Source organism: Hibiscus syriacus, unplaced genomic scaffold (assembly GCF_006381635.1).
Source record: "Hibiscus syriacus cultivar Baekdansim isolate YM2019G1 unplaced genomic scaffold, ASM638163v2 tig00109960_pilon, whole genome shotgun sequence".
Taxonomy (NCBI): domain Eukaryota; kingdom Viridiplantae; phylum Streptophyta; class Magnoliopsida; order Malvales; family Malvaceae; genus Hibiscus; species Hibiscus syriacus.
Window position 1 is genome coordinate 168,981 of NW_024062541.1, and position 26,168 is coordinate 195,148.

Below are 26,168 nucleotides of genomic sequence, written 5' to 3' on the forward strand. Positions count from 1 at the left end.
ATTTTTCATCCTCTCATTTGTTCGGAAACCTCCGATCCGTCACTCTTGCTCAGTGCGATCCGGTCTCATTTTTACATCATGCTTTCGCTTATCGTGTTGATGGTTTATTTTTTATTGAATCGTTGAATTGACTGAAAGAAATTGAAACTATATATATGTTAAATTTGTAGAAATTATGAGTGATCACCTGGTGTTGTATGTGGATCTTCTGGTGAGGCCCGTGCACGTGCATCCGGTTGGATTGGAGCTGGTCCCTCGACTGAGATTTCGGCGGAGGAGAAGGAAGAGGAGAAAGATAAGGAGGTTGCCCAAGAAGGCAACGAGGAGGACCCGCTTATTCAGGCGCGGAGTGCCGCATTTGTCAGGAGAGGATTCCATTAACAATCTTGAGACTCCTTGTGCCTGCAATGACAGCCTCAATTATTCATTTCTTTATTTCTTTTTTTGGATAAGTTGTTGTACATTATCCAAAGAAAAAAACAGCAACCTGCTACAATCAACAAGGTGCCCGCACCACAAAACCAGAACACCCTTTTAACTAACCCCCACTATCACAAAGCTTCCTATTTACTCATCCTCTTTATCAATCTTCCTATGAACAAGTATGACTCTCATTAACTCACAAATATATCAAGCATAGTCTGCCAATATTTAGCAATTTCTTAACTGTCTACCATTTCTTTCTTCCCAACATAATATTAATGCATTCCTAACAATCCTAACCATAAAAGAGAGAAGAGATTTACCCTTAAGGAATAGCATGGTCCAGTTCAGCTCCTCGCATCCCTTGGCGAAATATTAACTTTATGGGAAAAGTAATATGAATAAATGGTTTTTTTAAAATAATTTGGGAGTCGCCATCGGCCTTTTGGGTCAGGTAGGTCGAATACCTAAAAAAATATCTTTTAAAAAAGTTTTTAAGAAAACATCAATTAAAAGATAAACTGATCTGCGTTTTAACCAAAAATTGTCTTTTTAATAATAAAAAGGGATTCGTTGTCGGTTACATTTAGGGAAGGATTAGCACCCCTACAACGCCCAAAATTGGTACTTTTTAATTATAATTGTCTCTATTATTAAAATTAAAAATTCAAAATATATTTAATTTAAATTTATATTATTTCAAAATTAAAAAATATTTAAAAATATCAGAAAAGAACTTCTAGGTGCCTTAAGACAGCTCTTTTCTTCAATATAAAAAATAAAAATATATTAAAATTTTAATATTTAAATAAACTAAATTATAATTTTTATAATATTTAATTATTTAAAATACCAGAATAGGACATCCATTATATAGGACTGCCCTTTTCTTGATATTGAAAATAAATAAACATTATTATTTAAAAAAATATATATATTATATGACTAAGAAAAATAAAGATAATAATTCGAAATATTATGAAAGATAATGATTAATAGTGTAATTTAACCTAATTAATTAATACGTGATTAAAATAATAATTAATAAACTATTAAACACTACTAAATTAAAATGATTATAAGTCCTAAATATATATAAATACATTAATGGTTAAAATATAATAAAATAAAATTTAAACACTAAATTAAAATGATTAAAAGTCAATTTCAGTGACTAAATTGCAAAGTTACAAAACTATAAGGGTTGCGGAAAGGGTTTACCCTTTCTTAAATTACACAGATACCCTCCCCAGAACGACGTCGTTTGGGGAGGGTTTTAAATACCCTAAACGCCTGGCCCGAAGGGCCAAGCTTCTCATTTGCCTCTCTCCTTTCTCTCTCAAAACGAGAAAACCAGAGTTCTCTCTGGTTTCTCTCTAGTTCCCTCGCCGAGGGAAACCGACAGCCATAGGCCACCGTACTCCGCCGCCGGCCACCGCCGCCGGCCACCGTAACGGTGGTCGAAATTCACCAAAAACACCCCCAAAGCGTAGATCTAAATGCCCTAAGACCGATTCCGGTCTTTGTTTTCCCTAAAAGACTCCTAATCGGAGTAAATCTACGAAAATACCTTCGGTATTTTCTGTTCTCTGGCGATGTTTAGTGCTTCCGACGGTGGTCAAGGCTCCAAGGGTAAGTTTCTTTCTTCTTTCTTTGTTTTGTTTTGGTTTTATGTTGGTTGTGGTTCGTCTCTGTTCGGTTCTTTCCTCTTTGTTTTTTTTTTTTCTGTTTTTTTTTTTCTTTCTCTGCCGTTTCCTCCTTTCTTGCAGGTGTGGTGGCTTTTATAGCCACCACTGAGGCTCTCGTCGGACCGGTCCCGAGAGGGAAGCTTCGGTGAGTCACCAAACTATATGGTGACTCACCCTAGAGCAGCAACTTGGGTGGTGACAAGGCGCTTCTGGAGGCTTCGAGGGGATGGCGTGGCCTGATGGCGGTGGGCAGCAGCTAAGTGTCAACGTGGAAGTGGCGGGTGAGCAGAGGCGGCGGCTGGGCTTCTGGAAGCATCAGAGGCGGCTGGGGGGCTAGGGTTTAGAAACCCTAGCTGAAACCCCAAATGTTTAGGGTTTCCGGTTGGTCTGGGCCGGTTCTGGTTTGTTTGTAACTGGGCCGGTCCAGTTTTGTAATTATTTATTAATAATAATAATATATAATTAATAATAATAATAATAATAATATATAATAATAATTATAATAATAATACTAATAATATATAATACTAATAATAATAATAATAATAATAATAGTAATAATAATAATAATAATAATAATAATAATAATAATAATAATAATATGGATAAAAAAATTAGTATCTTCAGCTGCCCCTCTTTGCTCATTCTTGTGTTAACAAGAATAGGGCAAAGATGAAAAGATAATAAAATTTTTTATCCATTTGACTTTACTTTGATCATAATGGAGATATTGAATAAATTCTTCTCTCTCTCCAGATGAGTTCTTCTTATTATGAACTTTCTGCTGGGGATGATGATGACCTCCTTTCTGTGATAGAGTCATTCAAAAGGTTGAATAAGCTCTTGATGAATTCTTCTCATTATGAACTTTCTCTAGAAAGGCTGATGCTAATCTATCTCCTTCTGTGATAGAATTATGCAAAAAGTTGAACAAGTTCTTCTTATTATGAACTTCTTCTTTCCTCTTCAAATGAGTTCTTCTCATTATGAACTTCTCTGGAAAAGATAATCCATCAATTGATGAATTCAGGCAAAAGGTTGAACAAATTCTTCTCATTATGAACTTCTTCTTCCTTCTTCAGATGAGTTCTTCTCATTATGAACTTTCTCTGGAAAAGATGATCCATCAAATGATGGATTCAGGTAAAAGGTTGAACAAATTCTTCTCATTATGAACTTCTTCTTCCTTCTTCAGATGAGTTCTTCATTATGAACTTTCTCTGGAAAGGATGATCCATCAAATGATGGATTCAGGTAAAAGGTTGAACAAATTCTCTCATTATGAACTTCTTCTTCCTTCTTCAGATGAGTTCTTCTCATTATGAACTTTCTCTGGAAAAGATGATCCATCAAATGATGGATTCAGGTAAAAGGTTGAACAAATTCTTCTCATTATGAACTTCTTCTTCCTTCTTCAGATGAGTTCTTCTCATTATGAACTTTCTCTGGAAAGGATGATCCATCAAATGATGGATTCAGGTAAAAGGTTGAACAAATTCTTCTCATTATGAACTTCTTCTTCCTTCTTCAGATGAGTTCTTCTCATTATGAACTTTCTCTGGAAAAGATGATCCATCAAATGATGGATTCAGGTAAAAGGTTGAACAAATTCTTCTCATTATGAACTTCTTCTTCCTTCTTCAGATGAGTTCTTCTCATTATGAACTTTCTCTGGAAAGGATGATCCATCAAATGGATTCGAAATCTTTGCTAAAATCTTTGAAATTTCTGTTAAAAATTCAACAAGAATAAAAATGAATGAAAATGCATCTATTTTTGCAAATGCCTAAATATGATGCATGAATATTAAGTTGTTTGATTTTAGACTGGTGAATTGAGTATTTCTTCAATTGTAAAAACCCAATAGATCTGTCTTCTTCAAATCAGAGAATCTATCATCTTTAAAAAGTGTAGATGTAGATATGCCTGACTCAGCAGGGATTAATTAGGAGAGTAGAGTCTGATCTGATTTGACTCTTGAAACATATCACAAGGAAGATTTATTCCAATTCCTTTCATGTCTCCACATATAATCAGATCTCGAATAAGGCAACTTGGACTAATATCATGTCGAGATGCTTAACATCAACCTGTAGTTCAACCTTAATTGACCCCATTAATTTCTTGTTTAAAATTTCAACTTTCTTTGGAAAGAAATCTTCCTTATATCTCACTTCTAATCTTGAAGTTGAAAAAGACAAACTTGATCTTGGATCAATAAATGGAAACCATATGATCGTAACATTGGTTCAGCATCAGAATAGCAGGTTCGTAAAACATTTGATAGTGCATTCATCTTTTCCTGTGGCTTCTGCTCAGATGTTCGTAAAACATTTGACAACACATTTTTTTTTGTGGCTTCTGCTCAGATGTTCTCAAACATTGAAGCTCTTTGCCTAGTGTCCAAAGCTTTTGAATGATGTCACAAGACCATTTGAGAACAAAAACTCAGTGGGGATTCAAGTGTAATGTTGGTATGACCAAAAAGTTGGTCAAATTCACAAGATATGCTGGTGTCGAATTGAATAGGAGACACTAACTGATCTTGATATCATCTCGGGTAAAGAAAAATGTGATACTGATCACATTTTCTTCTATAATGATCTTTGTAGGAAGTAGCAACACATCAACTGTAGGATCAATGTACAGAAAGATATCCGTGGAATTTTTGCAGTTGGGGATGAAATATAAATGATAAAACCAAAATAGATGAAAACTCAGTTCATCTTGGCTAGCAATGATGATCCCAAATAACAACGGGAATAACAGTAATATAAGTGAGAGTCGAGTCTCCTTTTTCAATGTCATCAAGGAAGCAAAAACTGATGTGAAAAACAGCTTCATAATCTCAATAATATGGTTGAAACTATTTGCTAGGAATCTCAAAGAAATATTTTCAGTTATTACCGACACACAGAAGGCCAAATTCAATGCTGAGATCTTAAGGAACTGAACCCTGGATCAAGTAGTCTACCTGGGGATCATCTTTATTCATGCAACCGTAATGTAGTTTATCAAAGAACACACTGTCATGTGACATACGGTTAAGAAGATTAGGTATTTGAAAACATACTTGCTGAGTAAACATTTATTCAACATCATGATCATAATGTAATTGCCTGATGAACGAAGCAATTATGTATAGTCAGCTCGACTGTCACTGTTTTCACCATTTTCATTCTTCATATCTTTCTGTCTCATTGGAAATATTTGTTCAAGTCAATGATCTTTACACAGGATATTGTGGATCTTCAGCATGCCCCAACATTGGCTAATACAAGTGTTCAAAATGCATCAACAGTTCTGATTCTGATTGAAATGGGTTTTCAGCATGCCCCCAATATTTGCTTCTTGTTAATCTGAGTCTTCAAAATGCCCCACATGGATCTGTCTGAAGAAACCTTTAAAATGCCCCAACATTTGCTGATACAGATGTTAAAAGTGTGCTCAACATTACTTTTTGTTGAGATGAGCCTCCAAGAATGCCCAAATATTCATATTGTTGTGAGCCTTCAAAAATACCCCAATATTCTATCTCTGGTTAATTTTCAATGTCTGTTTGACTTGAATCTCATGATCACTATGAGGTCAAATTTTAACAATGCATTGTTATAGGTACTTGTGGATTTATTCGTGCCCCAAATCTGTTTATCTTGAATACTCTCATTCTGGTGTCACTAAACAGTAGTGTTATCAAGTAACTGAAATTTTCTTCATGTTATCACAAACTTAAGAAGTATTCAATCATTTTAACAGAAACGTCTGAGATATATGTCTTCTGAATGAGGTGACCATTTTCCGTATCTGGAGGGATTTAGTCAGACAGTGAAGTAAAAATATCTTGGTAATCCGTTCCAGGCTGACACAGTGGCTTATCATCTTTCAGTGAAGGCCATATCTGAAATATACTTTTCTGTGGGAGAGAAACCAATTTATGCAAACAATAATCTGATGCAATGGCAAGACTACATATACAATGGTACAAGCTCATCAAAAATCCGTACCCATGCAACATGTTGATCTGATAACAACTCATCTGATTATGAAGCGATCTTTCAGGATGATTTTACATATATTGATAGTTCTTCTGATATCGAGGAAATCATGAATTCTGATTCTGATGAGGAGAGTAAACTGTTATACTTGACAAAAATGGGATTCTCAGAGGCTGAAGCTTCAATAACCATGGAGAGATGTGGTTCAGATTCATTAATTGTAGAATTAACAGATTTTATATGTGCTGATCAAATGGCTAAGGTTACTGACGCACTTCTTATGGTAGAAGATATGAAGCCATTATGCAATGATCCCAATTACAAGCAAAGGCGAAACTTGGGCTATGATTTGTGGAAAAGGAAGAAGCAGAAGAAGCTTGAAAAGAAGCTTCTTAATGAAGATGATCATGCAGTTCATCTTTCAATTCCAATGATCGGTTCTGGGGTTCCTACCGAATCAGATCAGATAACTCAAAGAAAACTTCCAGAAGATGCTATTGGGTCTCCTTATTTCTACTATGAGCAAATTTATCTTTCAAATCCAATGATTGGTTCTATTCAACCAGATCAGATAACTCAAAGAACACTTCCAGAAGATGCTATGAGCAATTGCACTTATTCCAGTTAAGGTTTGGACTGGGATATCACAGTACTTATTATATGTAGAGCCAGAATTTATAGATTCAAAGCATTTCCATGCTACTACACTAAAAAGGGCTATATTCATGATTCTGCCAATTAAGAAAAGATTTTCTCTTATTCTGTTTCCTCCATGTGCTGATGCTTTTCCATTGACAAAGAAATGATATTCTTCATGGGATCCAAGAACAAAGTTGAACTGCTTACAAACATGTACAAGAAGTTCCAGATTGACAGAAAGGATCTGTAAGGCTCTTGAAGCTTATGATGATGAGCTACCTTCGAGTGTCTAGAAGTATATTCTTGATGAGTGCCGAAAATGGAATCTGGTATGGGTTGGAAGAAATAAAGTTGTTCCACTTTAACCTGATGAGGTAGAAATGCTTCTAGGTTTCCCTAAAAACCATACATAAGGAGCTGCTAGAGACATGTTCTCTGGTGATATCAATGTCCTGTCTCTTTTTTCTTCTGGGATCAATAATGCAGAGGCTGTCTTCTACTGTCTTGGCATATTTTTGAAAACAGATGTGCAAGAACTAAATGATGATCGGTTGGAGCAATTGATGAGTAGATTTGTCGAATTCGACCTTGTTGTTGGTGACATCCAGTGTAACAACCTTATTGGAAGAAATAAACATCATCAGGATGAAATAGAAGATTTTTGCTGGTGCATTTTCTTGCAATGACTGCCACAGTGACTGTCTCTTCGGCTGCTCGAAAATACACATTGTCATATCCCACTCTTCCCTAACCATGGAAAGGTTTAGTTGATGGTAAAACTGGTTATCTCAACTTTTGGAATCCTGTACGGTATACAAATGTAGAATTTGTTCCAATGTCTTATTCTGTGCCATAAGTCCTCAAATTCAAATTCAGCAATCTTCTGAAGGATATAATGGGTATCATCTTGACAAAGAAAGTGATCGGCATAGAAGAAGTATCAATGATAGATCAAGACTTGAGCTAACATCACGGTATAACCAGAGTGCAAATATTGACTTGTTCATTCCCATAATACATCTTACTGGGACCTATATCTCTGTGATGTAATCTGCCAGAAACATGGATTAATGGCTGGGGAAAGTAATTTGTCTGGTGATGCTTATCGACCTCAACATAAGATAAACGATAATCTTTCTTGATGAGCTACTAATGTCATAGGAGAGTGTCACAAGTTCAATTCTTCAGTCTTTCTGACTTCTCAGACCACTTGCTTTCAAAAATGTGAAGTGCTTCATTATTCTGGCCTCGTTCATTCTTTTTCTACAACAGAGGTATAATAAGCAACAATTGCTTCAAGGACCTTCCTCATTTGAGACTGTCCTGTTTGAAAATGTTTTTTCATCCTTTGTTTATTGAAGAATGAAAGACTTTTACAAAGTATTGCCCTTCTTAGGTTCACAATAGAATCAGATCATAAACAATGAGTTTAATAAATATCAAATAAATCAACTATACTTTTAAATCATTCAAAAATCATAGTCCTATGGCAAGTGTCAAAATTATTGACTGATTTGAGGTGTAGGTTGATTTTGGTAAAATAGGGTCTCTCAGGTTAATCAAGCATGTTGTCTTCTTCGAGCTTCCACTAACTTGAAGAAATGGTTGTTATGCACATCTTGTAGAGATGCTTCTTGTTTCCAAAATCTCATGAACGTCTTTGGGATGTGTGGTGCTCCTTTTAAGAGCTTAAAATTGTCTCTTATATCGTTGTTGCACCATTCAATATTCGAGTCGCCTTTTCAGGTTTTCAACTCGATTCCTCCTTTGGTTCTAAAATGTTATTTAAAAATTTATATCTTGAACTCACCTTTATCATTTTTCATATCATGCATTAAAGATTTTAAAAACTAATTTTTGCAAATAAAAATCAATCTTGGAAGGCGGAATGAATTCTAAAGATATCATCTTTTACTTAGAAATCCATGTATGATTAGAATGGACTTTTCAGGTACGTAACGTAGGCCATGGCTTATGGTTACGAAAGAAAGGGATAAAAAGGCCCAAATAAGTGTTTAAGGGTAATCAAACCAAGGATCAATTCATTCTGATGCCATCAATCTTGTTTTGTTTGACTTGGATCTGCCTTGCTGGGGAATTTTCCATCAACTGGATCCCTCTAGACTGCCAAATTTTGGATTCATTTCCATTTTCTCATATCTCCAGCATTTCTTGCTCTTCTTGTTTGTATTTGATCAACCTTGTAACTTGAGGCTCAATAAATCACCCATCTTGATTCAATTTTCCTTTTTTTTTTCTTTGCTGGATGAGTATAATACTTCAATTGCTTTGAGCACCTCCTTTTCCTTTTGCATTTTGGAGGTTTTCCATTATTCTTGATTGGATTGATCTTCAAGCACTCTGTATTTGACATACTTTGTAGTTCAAAACTTTCATGACTTCATGGAAACTTGTCTTCGTAATAAAAATGTATTAACAATCTTTATTCTTGTGAGCAAATATCCTTCACCTTGCCCCCTAATGTGGAGGGTGATCCTTGGTTAGGGTTGAATCAGAAGAAAAATCATTCAGGCTCAAGTGGGGACAACAAAGGATATATATATATATATATATATTAAAGGATAAATGAAACAATGTCGTTCGTCATCTCATACACATAAACCTTTGTAAAAAGAGGTATCTCCAGGTGGATGAATATTTAAGATTAATTTTACTTACATGAAAAATGTAATTAATGCATGATATATTTATTTCAATCAATCACTTTCCCCTTCTTCTTTGAGTATGCCCTAATCACTCGAAATTATCATCAATGAGTTGGTCCATGATGCGTCATCTCGTCTCTTCTTGCAGTAAGATTCACGGATAATTGAAAGTTTGGTTCTTTTTGAGGTCTTTTGGTTTATGATGGTTTTGTGTTTGGAAGGATAAATGTGTGACTCTTAAAGTCATGTATATGGTGGAAGGGGTAATATCATAAACCAATCGACTCTACCCGAGAAGGTAAACATCTAGAGTTTGTGTCTCAAAAACTTGTAGAGACATTTCTTCAGAATCTCAGATAAATGTAGTGTCAGGATTTAGTTTTGGTAAGGGTCAAGTAGTTGGTATTGGACGGGATATTGAAGATATAATTTTACCACTTGCCAATAGATCTATAACTTTTGAAAAAATTAAAAGAATATTTATTCTACTTGATACTCAATAATCTCAAGATTAAAATTTGATTCCTTGCTCATAACCATAAAAGCAACACAATATTTATTTATTGCACAAAAGGCGGAGAAAGGAACAAAAAACATATTCAAACAAGATGCTGAAAATAGAAAGGTACTACAGTTGGTAGATAACACTTCCACTTATTTTTATTATGCCTCATTATTCCTATAATGGTATGTAATAGGATCAGGGTTCTTTTCTTCATTTACCCCCATTTCATTGATCATTTCTTGTGTCAAAACCCCTTTGTCAACAAGCATCTCAATTTCTTTTAACAGTGGCCTACAATCGCCTGTAGAATGCCCCTTTACCCCCAAGTGGAAATTACAAACACTATCTTGATCATAGCTATGAGCAGAAGGGTTTGATGTCACTTTAGTTGGTCTTGGTGTAATGTACTGACCTTTAACTAAATGAGGGTATAAGTCTGAAATAGAAGTTTGGAACACTTCTAAAGTTTTTCTTGATCGCATGACTTTCTTTGGTCGATCCGAACAGTTACTTGCTCTTTTTCTTTTGCAATTGCGAGGACTCTGGATGCAACATTCATTCACATGATCAGCTTTTTCTTTTTGATCCGTCGGGCTCCTGGATGTGACTTTTGAATTTTCTTCATTGATTATATTCTCAATTAAATCTCCACTTGTCACAAGATTCTCGAATTCCTTTTTCGGATTTGCCTGCATCAACTCGCAGAAAGGAGCGGGAAGGGAATCACGAAACATACGTGATATCTCTTCTTCTAACATGGGAGGTTGAACTTGTGCTGCCACTCCTCTCCATCTTAAGGCATATTCTTGAAATCTTTCATTGGTTTTCTTCTTTACTCTTCGAAGATCCATACGTGTTGGAGCTAAGCCTTTAACATACCTATATTGTCTCACAAATGCATCAGCTAGATCTACCCATCTCTTGATCTGTTCTTGGGTTAACTGATTGTACCAGACTACTGTTGGGCCAACAAGACTATCATGGAAAGAGTGAATTAATAGATCATTAGAACTTAAATATCCTTCCATTTTTCTGCAAAACATTCTCAAATGAATTAAAGGACAACTGGTGCCATCATATTTCTCAAAATCAGGCATTTTGAATTCATGGGGAATAATCAAATCTGGAACCAAGCTAAGCTCTCTTGCTTCTAATTCTTTGTGGGAAGTATCAACACATTTCATAATTTTGATTGCTTCATCCATCTTCTTGAATCTTTCCTCATATTGCGAATAATGAACAAGGCTATTCTTTGGGTTCAATTGGGATGCCCCAGAGGGTTTTACCATTTTCGACTCTTCAATCTGACAGCATGGTTGCTCTTTATAAATTATCTCTTCTTTATCAGATGTCACATACTGAATAATTTGATTTGATCCATCTGGTACTGAATCTGATGTTTCTTTCCTTATATCCGGAGGTAACCCTGTCAATTGTTCTGGCCACTGGTCTTGTAGTCCCTTATAAGATTGTTCCATTGTTTTCATGATGACATTAAAGTAATATGAATGAAAGACCTTGGTTTTACTGTTACAAAACCTTTCATTAATTATTAACATGTTTTTATAATTAAAGTACATAACAGTAAAAAAATGTAATGTAAATGCGAAAATGCATAAATTCCAAAAATAAAAATGCAAACTGTGCAATTCAAAGACAAACATAAAAGTATGAATGCAAAATGGAAATGCAAAGATGTAAAAAGTAAGAATAAGAATGTAAATGCATTTATGAAAAGGTGTTACTCAAGAGTGATCATCTTAGAACAGATTTCATTGAACACAAAAGCTTCAGTACATCGAACAAAACTTTTACATGTAGGGGACAACTTTTAGTCCTAACTTCAACAAAACTAAATTAGTCTCCATTCATGCTCAAAAAGTTGAGTCTTCAGTCTGTTTCATCTCCTTGTAAAATCAGCTAAATCTATCATTTAAGAACCATATTGCTTGTCTGGACTGCAACTTCTTCTATGACATTCTCTTTCATCTTCTGTGTCACTTCTCGAAGTTGCTCATTTTCCTTTGTAAGAGAACCTTTTTGTCCAAGAAGTTCTTGAACAAGATCCTCATATATATTGCAATTCTTTTTCAGCTTGGCGATCCCTGTTATCCACTCTTCTGGGGTGTTTCCTATACCAGCATTTCGAAAAGCTTGACTGATCTTCTGAAAATCTTCATGCATGGTTTTCATTTCTGTGCTCAATTTCTTGTTTTGATCGTTCAAGTCCTTCAAATAACATGCTTGAGCTTCATAAAAACCTCCACTACTCTGAATGCCCTGGCTGATGTTCTTACCATAGACTGCTTTTGGTATTAATCTGGTAGGATCCTTGTGTAATACTTTTGGTATTAATATAACCGGTTCTCTATGTACAGAACTTCCCTCGATCCTCATAGTTTCTTCAGGATGTCTTTCCTTGGCCGCGTCATATTTTGTTCGATCATAAAACTTTTTGTCCATTTATGATTTCTTTCCAATTTGATGAACAGTCTTTCAAGTCAACACCTTTTGATTATGCCATGATCATGCAATGCAAACAAAAGAAATCAATATGAACAGATTAGAGCAATGTAACATGCATGAAAAAAAAATAAGAAAAAATAGAATAGTTAGTACCAACTATAAAAATCTATCTATCAATGTATAAATCTTAACCTCATGCATTCTAGTTCCATGCTTTGTTTGGAAAAATTAACCTAACCGCATGATTTCTAGTTCGCATGCATTTATTCAGGAAAAAGAAATAAATTAAAAGCTAGAGTTTATTTCTCCTTTGTGTATACCTACTAACAAAATTTCGGCCTGGTTTCAGATCGGGAGAGTTTCTAGGGTTTATTATATGCAGGTTTTCAGTTCTAGGAGTAAAGGTACTCGAACTGTCCTTGTTGATGTCCCCTTGGGCTGTCAAACCCTCAATCCTAGTCCATTACAGACTTAAGTGGATCGAGTTCAATTCGAGGGGACACATTTCTCTATGACTGACACGGAGAATAAATTCTCACGAAGACATAGAGCATATGAACCCCGAAAGTTACTTGCTAGGTCTGACATGGAGAATAAATTCTCACGAAGACGTCGCTTTCACTCCCACTTAAAAGGGACAAACTCAATTATAGAGCTTTATGTTATGCAATGCAAGTGTTGTGTGTGAGGAAAAATATTCAAACCTCTAACAAATAAATAATAAAATTTAATATTTGAAAATAAAGCATTAAATAACATATAAATATTATGAAAATAATAAGTATATATATAAAAATTTTGAAAAGAAGGAATTAAAAATTAAATATATGAATTTTTAATTTTCTAATTGATAGAGGCAATTAATAATTGGTTTTAAAGTTTGACCAATCCCCAGCGGAGTCGCCAAGCTGTCGTAACCGTTTTTCGTCCGGGCACGAAATATTAACTTTATGGGAAAAGTAATATGAATAAATGGTTTTTTTTAAAATAATTTGGGAGTCGCCATCGGCCTTTTGGGTCAGGTAGGTCGAATACCTAAAAAATATCTTTTAAAAGAGTTTTTAAGAAAACATCAATTAAAAGATAAACTGATCTGCGTTTTAACCAAAAATTTGTCTTTTTAATAATAAAAAGGGATTCGTTGTCGGTTACGTTTAGGGAAGGATTAGCACCCCTACAACGCCCAAAATTGGTACTTTTTAATTATAAATTGTCTCTATTATTAAAAATTAAAAAAAATTCAAAATATATTTAATTTAAATTTATATTATTTCAAAATTAAAAAATATTTAAAAATATCGGAAAAGAACTTCTAGGTGCCTTAAGACAGCTCTTTTCTTCAATATTAAAAAATAAAAATATATTAAAATTTTAATATTTTAAATAAAACTAAATTATAATTTTTATAATATTTAATTATTTAAAATACCAGAATAGGACATCCAGTTATATTAGGACTGCCCTTTTCTTTGATATTGAAAATAAATAAACATTATTATTTAAAATATATATATATTTATATGACTAAGATAATAATAATAATTAAAGCAATAATTAAAATATAAAAGTAATAACAAAATAATATTGTAATTAAATAATGATCAAAATAAAAGAAATTCAAAAATTATAAAACTAAATATAAAGTATTAAAAATAAAGATAATAATTCGAAATATTATGAAAGATAATGATTAATAGTGTAATTTAACCTAATTAATTAATACGTGATTAAAATAATAATTAATAACTATGAGGGACTAAATTTGATATTTTCCTAAATATATATAAATACAGTTAATGGTTAAAATATAATAAAATAAAATTTAAACACTAAATTAAAATGATTAAAAGTCAATTTCAGTGACTAAATTGCAAAGTTACAAAACTATAAGGGTTGCGGAAAGGGTTTACCCTTTCTTAAATTACACAGATACCCTCCCCAGAACGACTTCGTTTGGGGAGGGTTTTAAATACCCTAAACGCCTGGCCCGAAGGGCCAAGCTTCTCATTTGCCTCTCTCCTTTCTCTCTCAAAACGAGAGAACCAGAGTTCTCTCTGGTTTCTCTCTAGTTTCCCTCGCCGGAGGGAAACCGACAGCCATAGGCCACCGTACTCCGCCGCCGGCCACCGCCGCCGGCCACCGCCGCCGGCCACCGTAACGGTGGTCGGAATTCACCAAAAACACCCCCAAAGCGTAGATCTAAATGCCCTAAGACCGATTCCGGTCTTTGTTTTCCCTAAAAGACTCCTAATCGGAGTAAATCTACGAAAATACCTTCGGTATTTTCTGTTCTCCGGCGATGTTTAGTGCTTCCGACGGTGGTCAAGGCTCCAAGGGTAAGTTTCTTTCTTCTTTCTTTGTTTTCTGTTTTGGTTTTCTGTTGGTTGTGGGTTCGTCTCTATTCGGTTCTTTCCTCTCTGTTTTTTTTTCGTTCTGTTTTTTTTTCTTTCTCTGCCGTTTCCTCCTTTCTTGCAGGTGTGGTGGCTTTTATAGCCACCACTGAGGCTCTCGTCGGACCGGTCCCGAGAGGGAAGCTTCGGTGAGTCACCAAACTATATGGTGACTCACCCCTAGAGCAGCAACTTGGGTGGTGACAAGGCGCTTCTGGAGGCTTCGAGGGGATGGCGTGGCACTGATGGCGGTGTGGCAGCAGCTGAAGCGTCAACGTGGAAGTGGCGGCTGAGCAGAGGCGGCGGCTGGGCTTCTGGAAGCATCAGAGGCGGCTGGGGGGGCTAGGGTTTAGAAACCCTAGCTGAAACCCTAAATGTTTAGGGTTTCCGGTTGGTCTGGGCCGGTTCTGGTTTGTTTGTAACTGGGCCGGTCCAGTTTTGTAATTATTTATTAAATAATAATAATATATAATATTAATAATAATAAATAATAATAATAATAATAATAATAATAATAATACTAATAATAATAATAATACTAATAATAATAATAATAATAATAGTAATAATAATAATAATAATAATAATAATAATAATAATAATAATAATAATAATAATATGGATAAAAAAATTAGTATCTTCATCTCTGATTTCCAATCCGTCACAAAAAAACATCCTCCCTCCAACACAATCCCCATATTCAAAAGTCTATCCTTTGTGGGAAGCCTTCCCAAATTGGCCATCCACCCAATAATGGAGTGCTTACGAATGTGCAAGGGAAACCATAGTAATTTATGCATCCAACCTTATCCCTCTAGGCCGAACCAAATCTCATATCCATACCGAATTCACACCTTTCAGACTAGCAGAACAGAAGCATACACACCTTGAGATTCGCTTCTCAACCTTGATCAAGATGAAATATTCCTATGATGGAAATTGTTGAGTTTGATATGTTCTGAATTGCAGTATGCTCATAGGAAGTGCGTGCAGCATTGGTGCAACGAAAAGGGAGATATAACTTGCGAGATATGTCATCAGATATCTACTTCTGTTAATCCTTCAAAAAGGAGATATACTTACTACTGGATATCATTTTATGTTGTTTAAATATTTTGAACTCAACGTTTAGGCCTTTAGTTTCTTTAAAGAATTCAAAGTTCAGGATTTTGAGTAAGTAGTTGATACTAATTCTCTAAGAAGGCGAATCATTTGCTTTTACGATGAGCTCGGTGGAGTGAAAAAAGGAAAGGAAATGAATTTTGGAGTGTCTTTTGTAGTCAAGATTGTTATTTTCCTCCTAATGCTTAATGAATCATTCCGAATTTGAAGGATAGAGGGGGGAAATGTAAGAAATGTTAGGCATGCATACTTACAAGATAATCTCCTGTTTTTAAAATCAGTCCTTTTTATCTTAATTTACCAATGAATTGTTTATTTTGGCTCCTTGTTGAAATAGTCCGTTTTTTAATTTACTCTGTAGCCTTATCAATCTGATTACACTGCTGCACCTTACCCCCGAACGGAAGAAACAACTATTGATATTGGGTAAGTTTTCTATCGTCTCTTGTATCATTTTCTATAAGAAATGATATCCACTAGAAAGCAATTGTATGACCTGTTCGGAAGATTCCATCATAATGATTACATATCTATCTTGTAGTGGAGGCTGGACAATCTCTGGCACCCCTCTGGATTTGCGTGATCCTCACATTTTGGCCATTGCAGAGAGAGAGAGCGCCAATTTTTGGAAACTGGGTATGATGAATATGCTGCATCAAGTGCCACTGGAGATGCATTTTGCAGGTTCAGCTACTGTAATTGTAAGCATTTAGCTATAAATAAATCATCTGGACTTATTGAATTTCATACAAGTCATGTTTGGCAAGGACTGCAAAACACCTCATTTAAGTGAGTTTAACATTTTTGCCGTAAAGTTGGACCATCATCAATTCAATTTATAAATACATATTGTCATGTTCAAGGAATCGTTTCGATAAATTAATATGGAGAAAAGAACCCTGCTAAGGTGTACGAACTTTTTAACTGGAAGATCTTTATGTTCTTAGGAGATAGGATAGTTTTGCTCTCGTTTTTTTAAGATGGTTGATTTTCCCCCATTGTTTCAGTTAATGCCACTTCTACTGTTGCGGCACACAGTAACTGTTCCAGATGCCGATTCAGATGACGATCTGTCTTCATTTTTCTCTGAAAGTCTTTACTTTTTGCTTGTATAGTTGCATTCCTGTATTTCACCTATGCGCTTCTTAAACATTATGCATTACAATTACAATACCGTGGAGGCATGGATCTTAAAACTGTTTGGTTTCTTGCAGTTTTTCTTACTCCGAGCCGCTGGGCTTCTCTTGCCGTGTTACATCATGGCATGGGCCATCAGTATATTACAACAACGAAGGCAAAGACAGGTTATTATTTCATGACTTAACAAAAACTTTCCTTTTTTTCATTTTACCGATCCTTCTTGCTTTTCTCCGGACCTCTTATCGAAATGTGTTCATTATCTGTATAAGGAAGCAGCGGCATTGGCTGCCACCTAGATTGCTTTTGTAGTACAATCTGGGCAACGTAGGGGCGTGCATTTTGCGGTAGTATCAGGACCTGCGGTGACTCCCCACCAGGAAAACGTTTAACTTATCGGAGAAACCCGAAACCTATTCGGATAAATCCAAATCCGATCTCCATCTTGATCTTGATCTTCATTTTACCCTATGGCAGGCTCTCAAGATATTCAATATTTTGTTCCCTTTTAACCTTTTAAGAAATCTTATCTTCATTCGATAGAAGCACATAAATGCAATTAGGTGAATGCTGGTGATCCACCCCTAACTCCCAAAATAAAAGGACTTTGTAAATTGTGGTAATATATATAATGGTAAAGTATACTAGATATCATTAAATTTACTGACTAACAAAAAATATTTAGTATAATTTAACAATCTCTAACATATTTAAATATAATAAAAAGCAGGGTCTTTGTGGGGTCCAAATCACTTAAAGTATTAGTGGCATTGGACCAAAGAACCTTGTAACACCCCAAATTACTTGTTAATAATTTTGGGTTTACTCGAGAGATAAGTGGACCTTATAAATTAAGTTGTTGGGCTTAATTGGGTTGAATTTAGGGTATAATTAGCTATAAAAAGGGGTTTTTTTGAATATGAGACAAAATAGGAAGAACCAAAAATGCAATTAGACCATTAAGGAATTTGGAAGCCGATTTTAGGGTTTTTATTTTGTTTTGGATGTGGGTTCCTCCCACACAACTCTTCATCATCTTCTTTTCTCTTCTTCATCCCTCTCCAAGCTTCCATAACCTCAAGTGGTGGTAAGATTTCATTTTCTTAATTTGATTAAGTCTCAAATCCGCCCCTCTTACTTCTTATAACATCCTTATGTAATAATAAACTTGTATCTTTGTTGGTTTGCGGAAAAAATGGTGGAATATCAACAAAGTAAAAAAGGAGAGTGTTTGGTAGCCAAAGGAGTTTCATTTCGGGTTTCTAAGATCAATGCAGTGTATATCTAATCCTTTGGAGTATTAAGGTTTAATAAATCTATGGTTTTTGCTAAGATTTGGTGATTTGAACATTTTAGGGGTTATCTTTAATTTCTCAACCAAATCATATTTTAGGTATTAATAATATGTTTAAATGATGACTTAAGACCCTGAATAACTTACTAAAGCTTTTGAATAAGTTTATAAACCAACTCATGTCGTTTGGAGTGATTCTTGAGTGATTCTCGAGCTCAGACAAGTCATTCCCAGAAAAAGGATTGATCCTTTTGAAAAGGGATCGATCCCAAAGTTTCTATCCAGCAAAGGATCGATCCCTCGAGATAAAAGATCGATCCCATGGAGAAAAGGATCGATCCCTTGGAGAAAAAGATCAATCCCTCGAAAGAAATGATTGATCCCTTATCTATTTTGCTCGATGAATAAGGATGAATTTGTATTCATTAAAGGTCCTAAGTGTTGTTGAATGTTCTTTTTGACCCGTTTATGGTCCGTAAGATCTAAGGATGATCCGTAATAGAAATACTTAGTCCGCAAGGGACATAAATGACCCAACATACCTAAAAACATCCGTAGGAGTAGGTTGCATCGGGTATAACCATATTAAGCGTAATACACCAAAGTATCTTTAATCGATGACATATATAGATAGTTCGGATTGAGGATCAGTACATGAGGTACCCAATGAGCGGTACGATAAACATGTCAGATCCAGTATCGACGAAGAGTGAGGTGTTTCAAGAACGTCAGTGAATCGAAAATGGATGCCATTCCACTACTTCAGGGGGTATTTGGAGAAGTACGATAAGAGCTTTAGGAGTGTTGTTACCCTGTAACGAGCTCGAGTCAGGTATTGGGCTAACCAGTGAATCAGTCAGTGTACTGCAAGCATCATAATCACCGAGAAATTATGAAACGCTTAAAGATCTCTTCAGAGGTAGAAATGAGTAAACTACCCTATAAGTATTAATATACATCCCATCACGTCCTAGGCAAGAGGATGAGCGAGATAGTCTCGGGTAAAGGGGATATGACCTCACCTGGCTTCAATAAGTTCAGTAGCAAGTGATCGAGCTACTTCGCCTGCTGCAGTGTGGCATCAGTTGACGTGTGTTAAACGATGCTCTAGATGAGATCCTTATAATAATAATGAGATAATAACATTAATTGTGTGATAGCCATAAAAGCCTTATGAGGTAAGATTCCATAAGATTTATGCCTTGGTGTGTCGCTCGGGAAATGGTGAGGACACCCGAGTTACTTTAGCACTAGGACGGTCGTCTTATGTGCATAGGATATTCGGATATTTCCAAGTCAGTACAAGATGCACTTTAGTTGCTAGTTGAACGTGGTACTGATGTTGTGTGACTCAATCAGGTTCCGAGTACTCAATAGGAGTATACTAGTCGTGCAAGGTGCCGATGTTGTGTGACCCGGACCTAGCCTAAGGTATTGGGAGGTGTCGATGCTATGTGACCTGGACCTCACCTGAGATACTTGGGAGATGATGATGTTGTGTGACCCAGGTCTACCCAAGGTACCTCTATTAAGCAAACATGGGTGTGAGCTATGTGATGCTATGTAACCCCGAGCTACACCACAATGCTTACTTATTGTTGAGTGATAGTACCAGCGTCTCTGTGATACCGGGTACTGTCTTTGTGTTTGGCATTGTGATGCATTATAGGATGATAATGAGGTTAGAGACTTAGTACTTATATACTCATGGCGGGGCTCTTAGCGAAGACTAAGAGAAGCATGAGACGTAAATTCGAGAGATAGAGCTGGAGGACCTTACGTAGGTAGCATTGATTGGAATCATGCTTGTACCTACATGCTTAGTAATATGTCTCTAGCATGCTTTAGTTTATGAAATTCTTATGTTGTTCTAGAGTAGCGATTATACTGCTAAACTTTGTAAGCTCACCCTTCAGATGTTTTCCTTTGGTAGGTCCGTAGCTTGAGCAGCTCGTGGAGCACTGTTGCCGTAGGACTTCTAGCATCTCCGACAGAATATTGTACTGTAACTTTAGTAGACATGTGTATTCATAGAACCTTATGTATTTGAGTTGTGAACTTCCAGATATATTATTTTTATTTAAATCATGTGTCACGGAGCTTTGATTTTGTAAAATGTTTTTATAACAATTGTTTATGTTTTACTATGATACCATTAAGTACATTTAAAAAGGAAATAAACAGGTTTTGAGGATCAGGGGTTGCTTCGACAACCTAGTGTAACACTCTAGGCCCAATCGGATTTAGGGTATTACAACTCTGGTTCAATAGATTGAAAAAGAGTGGGGAAGATTGATACAACACGAGGTGCTTCAGCAGGGAAATTAAGGACCACTTCTAGTCCTACTAGCTGTCATAGGCATTGAATTTGGGCACTTCGAGTCCTTAAAACCAACCCCCTCAATTAGGACATGGTAACAAATGCCCCATTGTTGGGACAATAACCCTCTTGTTGGTTGTTCTGAAAAACACCAGTTGCAGGGTCTGCTTCACGGAGAATAATAATAATAATTTACAGCTGCTTTGTTCTTACTCATCTAAAACGATCTAATTTGATAAAAAAATCGAATTCAATTTCATTGAAATCAATGAATTTTGATTCGATCTAATTTTATAGATTATTTTTCGGGCGGAGAATAAAGTGAAAAAAGATCCGACCAACCTTATCATGCACACCCTAATTTCAAACAGTACACTAATGCGCGTGCTTATTTGATGAATTATGACATGATTGTGATTAAGACAATTGTTTTTATTGCTTAATCCTAGTGTCTTTGAACATTGAATTGTCTTTTATTGCTTGATTTAGAACTCTTGTCTTGTCATTTTTCGTGCCCTGAAAGTGATTAAGACTCATATCCTACTCTCATTTCAAGATTAGGAAAAGCAATTAATGTGATCATGCCAAAGTTTTACAAGGGATTTGATTTTTGACGCTTCTGTACTCCGCTAATCTGATTGTGGCTATTAGATTTGTTTCTTAGATTCTAAATAAAAAAGCATGATTGAAGAACGAGGATTGTGGTGAGTTTGCAAAACATAAAAGACAGAACCAGACCATAACTACTATGTTTTCATTAGGAAAGGAGCCGACCAAACCATCCCATATCTCTTGCCGACGTTTTAACTTAATTGTCCTTATCTTTAATCTATGTGGTACTCTAGTCTTTGGTTCATGAGTTTATTGTATTCTACTCTATTTATGAACAAATAATTACAGGTTCAACTAGTTGATTTGTACTCTGATAAGAGCACCGCCTATTACAGGGAGAGATAAAAATATTACACGACACATGCATGTTCTGTTAGTCACTAATTTCTCACTAAAAAACATGAAAGGGTTAGAATAGGTTTATTATTGGAAAAGAAAGCTTATTATAAATAATAAAAACATAACTTGTCTTGCTTTTGCTTTTCGATTAACACGTGGAAGCAGAGGAGACTGATTTGTCATTAAAGGGATGCCTTCACATGGCCCCTACCCTTGATCCTTTTTAACTTTTTCTAATTATAATATAAATATAAGGATTAATTAACGGTTCAAATGATAATTAATTTAATATCATTTAAATATATTTTTAGTTTGAATTTTTACGTATGTAAAAATATTTTATCGAAAGATTTACTTATTATAATTAGATGTATGATCCGACTCGATTCAAATTAATTAAAATAAAATATTGGAAACAAGGGCAACCAAAACTCTTGTTCATAAAACAAGATGATTTACTGAAAGATTAAGTCAAGTGGGTGGGAGTGCAATAACTTGTCATTGTAACAATCCATCATCATAATTAGATCAAACAAGCTTCTCTTCAATTATTCACCACTTTTAGACCAAGAGAAAAGGAATTCTCTTGAGCTTTTTAGCAAAACCCTAACCCCACTAAAAAGGTCCACCCTTTAACCCCCATCAAGCTTTCACCTTGTTTTTTTTAGAGAAACGGAGGTAATCAACAACACTAAAACCACCCCGTACGCACAATCCGAGTCTTCATCAGATGCACACCCCAACAACAACAAGGCTTTGTCGCTCCTCGTCCATCAGCAGCCAATGGTGATTTCCTACAAAGAGTGCCTCAAAAACCATGCCGCTAGCTTGGGTGGACATTCGCTTGATGGTTGTGGCGAGTTCATGCCTACCCAATCGGACCCTGCATCCTTCAAATGTGCAGTCTGTGGTTGCCACCGCAACTTCCACCGCCGTGATCCTTATGACGGTCCCGGTTTCCTCCATCACCTGCCACCGCCACCGCTGCCTAACCCTCCTAGCTCAAGTCCAAGCCCAACGAACAGCCCACCCTCACGTGTCCCTTACTCTTACTACTCTTCTGCACCCCACATGCTGCTGGCCTTGAGAACCGGGTACTCAGGGCCGCCCTTGGATGAGTGCCACCATCAGAGGGCTGAAGTCACTGACAAAAACAACAGCACCAACACCCGGAAGAGGGCAAGGACAAAGTTCAGCAAAGAACAGAAAGAAAAGATGCATGGTTTTGCAGAGAGGGTTGGTTGGAGGATTCCAAGGGGAGAGGAAAGGCTGATAAAAGAGTTCTGCAATGAAGTGGGAGTGGATAGAGGGGTTCTCAAGGTCTGGATGCACAACAACAAGAACACTTTTGGTAAGAAAGACATGTTAGCTGTCGGTAACCTCAATCTTGATTGCAGCAACAACAACAGTACTAGTGGAGACAACAATGAAGATGATAACGGGAACGCCAATGCTGGAAATAGTTTTGATTCCAATAATGTCAACCACAACAGCAATAAGTCTTGTATTCAGCTTCATGTTACTAACAATGGCTCTTCTTCTACATCTTAATTTAACCCAATAAATTTATAGAATTCAACAAGCTTTTTAGTTCTGTCATTGTTCTTTGTTTTGAATCTTAGAGGTGATAGTTTCCTTTAGTTTTATATCATCTGTTAATCTGTCTTAATTTGTCCAAGAGCTGCTGGTTTTGTTCAGACTAGGTGATGTCCTGAATATGCAAACAGTATAGTTATCTCTGCTTTTGAGTTTGGTATACCTTGAATGACTTAAACCCCAAACCCTTCACATTTTTTAATTGTTTTAATTCGTCGTTTTCCATGATTCTTTACAAATTTGATGGATGGTATAGATTTGAACATTTCTATTTATGTCTGGAATCTATTACTTAATCCACCTCCTTAAAGCCAAGCAGTGTTTGATTAGTTAAGGTAATATAAAATAATACTTTGATCCTTTTGCCTAATGATGATGAGCAACAAAACCAAGTTACTTATTTGGTCACATATAATAATACTAAATCTGCAGTACATTTCCACCCAATTTTTTTACATTTCTTCTTCTCTTTTTCAATATTGTCTTGGAGGGCATGGCAGCCTTAAATTTCCATCAAACATGGACCAACCTACAACTGCTCTCCCTTCAAGGAAGTGTCGGCTATTAATACTAACTAGTATGTGTACACACATAATGATTAGCTTTTACTAAATTTATTGGTTGTTGACATAAAATGAAAAGCCTTAATCTTATATGGCGGTGTTTAAGCTTCTAAAATGGGTGATTAAGCATTAAACAAATTTAGTTTCTTTCTTTCTTTCTTTCTGATAGATTTTCTTTAATTGTTTGTTTAAAAGGCAGCAAAGGATGAAGGGACAGGGATTGGGACAGTGGTGTGAGATTAGGCCCAACATTCATTAAATGTTTTCAAGCCCTATATTTAGCAAACGAGGGCAATTTTGACCCAATACAGTAGACGAGCTAATTATTTAACATAATAAGATACTAGATATTTTATTTTGAGAAGTATGACATTTGTTACAATTACTACGAACTCATCACATGAGCATGACGAGTTTTAATAAAATATATTTTTTATTGGAACTTGTCACTCTAACATGATAAAATCTAATAAAAAAATATATTTTATTGAAATTCGTCACTTCAATGTAACAAATTTGAATAAAAATTATGTGGACGTGAAAAACTTGAATAAAAATTATGTGGGTGTGATCAGTTCGCCTTGCACTATAACATTTATCGTAAATCCCAAATTAATTTTAGAAATAATCTAATGAGCTAATTTTTTTACCATGGCATCGTTTAGGCCTTATTAAAACATGTCTCGGATGACCCACTCGGTCAAAATCTGATCGTGTCTCGGATGACCCACTGGGTCTAATCAGTTCAATTCGATCAAAATTTAAAAATGAAAGGGATAAATCTTTGTCTAGTCCTTGAATTTGATTATCTTTTACACATTAGTTCTTAAATTATTTTTGGATTCCATGTTTTTATTATTATCTAAAATTAAGTGCTTATCAACCCATCCAAGTTTGTAGAGAATTGGCATCTTTGGGGAGTGATGGATATTTGGTACAGAGGAGAACAATTCTCCCTAAGAATTCCCAGGCTAAGGCTGCATTTATGACGCGCAGGAATATGTGCTGATTCCTCGTTGGTTGGCCTTTGGTCCCTTGGTCGGTCCAAGATTTTTAATTCCTTTTCTCTTCTATATTTAAACCTATCTGTCATCAGCTTAATGGACTGATAAACAAATATTTTTTTAAAGGAATATACATAATTATTTTTATTGCAGTGCATAAACTATTGCCATTTGGCAAACAAGAGCCAAGACAGTATAAGAAGAAGAAAATTAGTGTTTATTAATTATTAGTTCTTCATTAACAATGATGTTTGTTCTGAAACATGCATGCCATGGCATATTTAGATCACGACCCTTTTCCCATTACAATGATTCGTGTCATGAAACATTCTCGGACAACAATTTCCTCCATGAAAAATCAAATATTATTGATGTTTAGTATTATCATATCGTTTTTTCTATTAATAAATGTTATTTGTTATAATAAATTTAAAAACAAAAATATTTTAATTTAAAATTCTTTTGAAAATTTAATAATTTAAATATTATTTATTAATAATATGAATTTATACGCTAAGATGTTTGCCGGTCATTGCTATTGATGAAGTTATTTGTTACCGAATAAAGTGATCTCATATATTTATGTATTGAAATCCCACGTTGGGTTAGAATTAAAATACACTTTATAAATTATTATAAAAAGAAAAGAAAACTTTAACTCCAAACACCGACCAAATCCCATACATAATTCTCGTCAAAAAGAAAGAGCCTTTTGCTCAAACAAAGAGTTCTAACATTAGCCACCATCCGGCCCTTTTCAAGTCTTTATCGTTTGTTTGATGAATTAAAAAAATAAAAATTAAATCAATAAAATTAATAATACTGACGATTATAAGAACCATCTTATCTTAATGGTTAAAATAATATTATTATTCTTAATGACCATGGGTTTAAGCACCCATGAATACGCGAATGCAAGGGTAATTGTTTTAACGTATATAATTTTATAATCAATTGTTAAGAAAATTATAATCTTAAAAAAATATTTTTTCCCATTAGAGAAGTAGCTTTCATTTTTTCCATTTCTCTAAAATAGATGTGCTGGCCAAAGTTTGGCCTTTCGACAATCAACTTAACTCCAAAGATTCCATTCCTAAACAAGTGGACCGTCCTACTTTTTTTGTAGCTGTGCTTAAAGTCGAGAAATGAGAAGGTCGATTGAATCAATGGGTGCCAACATATTCATCACGTTGAAAATAACTCATTTTGATTTCGTTTTCGTGTTTCGAAACATGTTTCGAGTCGTTACTTTCTTCTGGGTTTTCCTCCTCAAATTCATTGGATCATTCTTCAGGTATTAACACTCTTTTTTTATGTTTATTTAAGTGTTATATTTCCTTTTAAGTTAATGCTTTTATCTGTTTGTTCGGGTCTTTTCCAGGTGGCCGATTAATGGATACCTCCAGGAT

The 26,168-nt window shown here is 35.2% G+C and overlaps 1 protein-coding gene and 1 pseudogene across 1 annotated transcript; both read left to right on the plus strand.

Annotated features, from left to right (window-relative positions):
* The first annotated feature begins 273 nt into the window (after positions 1–273).
* LOC120211177 lies at positions 274–17,423 on the plus strand (annotated as a pseudogene).
* A 2,440-nt stretch (positions 17,424–19,863) lies between these two features.
* Positions 19,864–23,170, plus strand: LOC120211178 (zinc-finger homeodomain protein 11-like). Its single transcript, XM_039209785.1, has 2 exons — positions 19,864–20,006; positions 22,244–23,170. Exons 1-2 carry the CDS (start codon positions 19,864–19,866, stop codon positions 23,145–23,147), a joined length of 1,047 nt encoding a protein of 348 aa, XP_039065716.1. The 3' UTR covers positions 23,148–23,170.
* Positions 23,171–26,168: the final 2,998 nt, after the last annotated feature.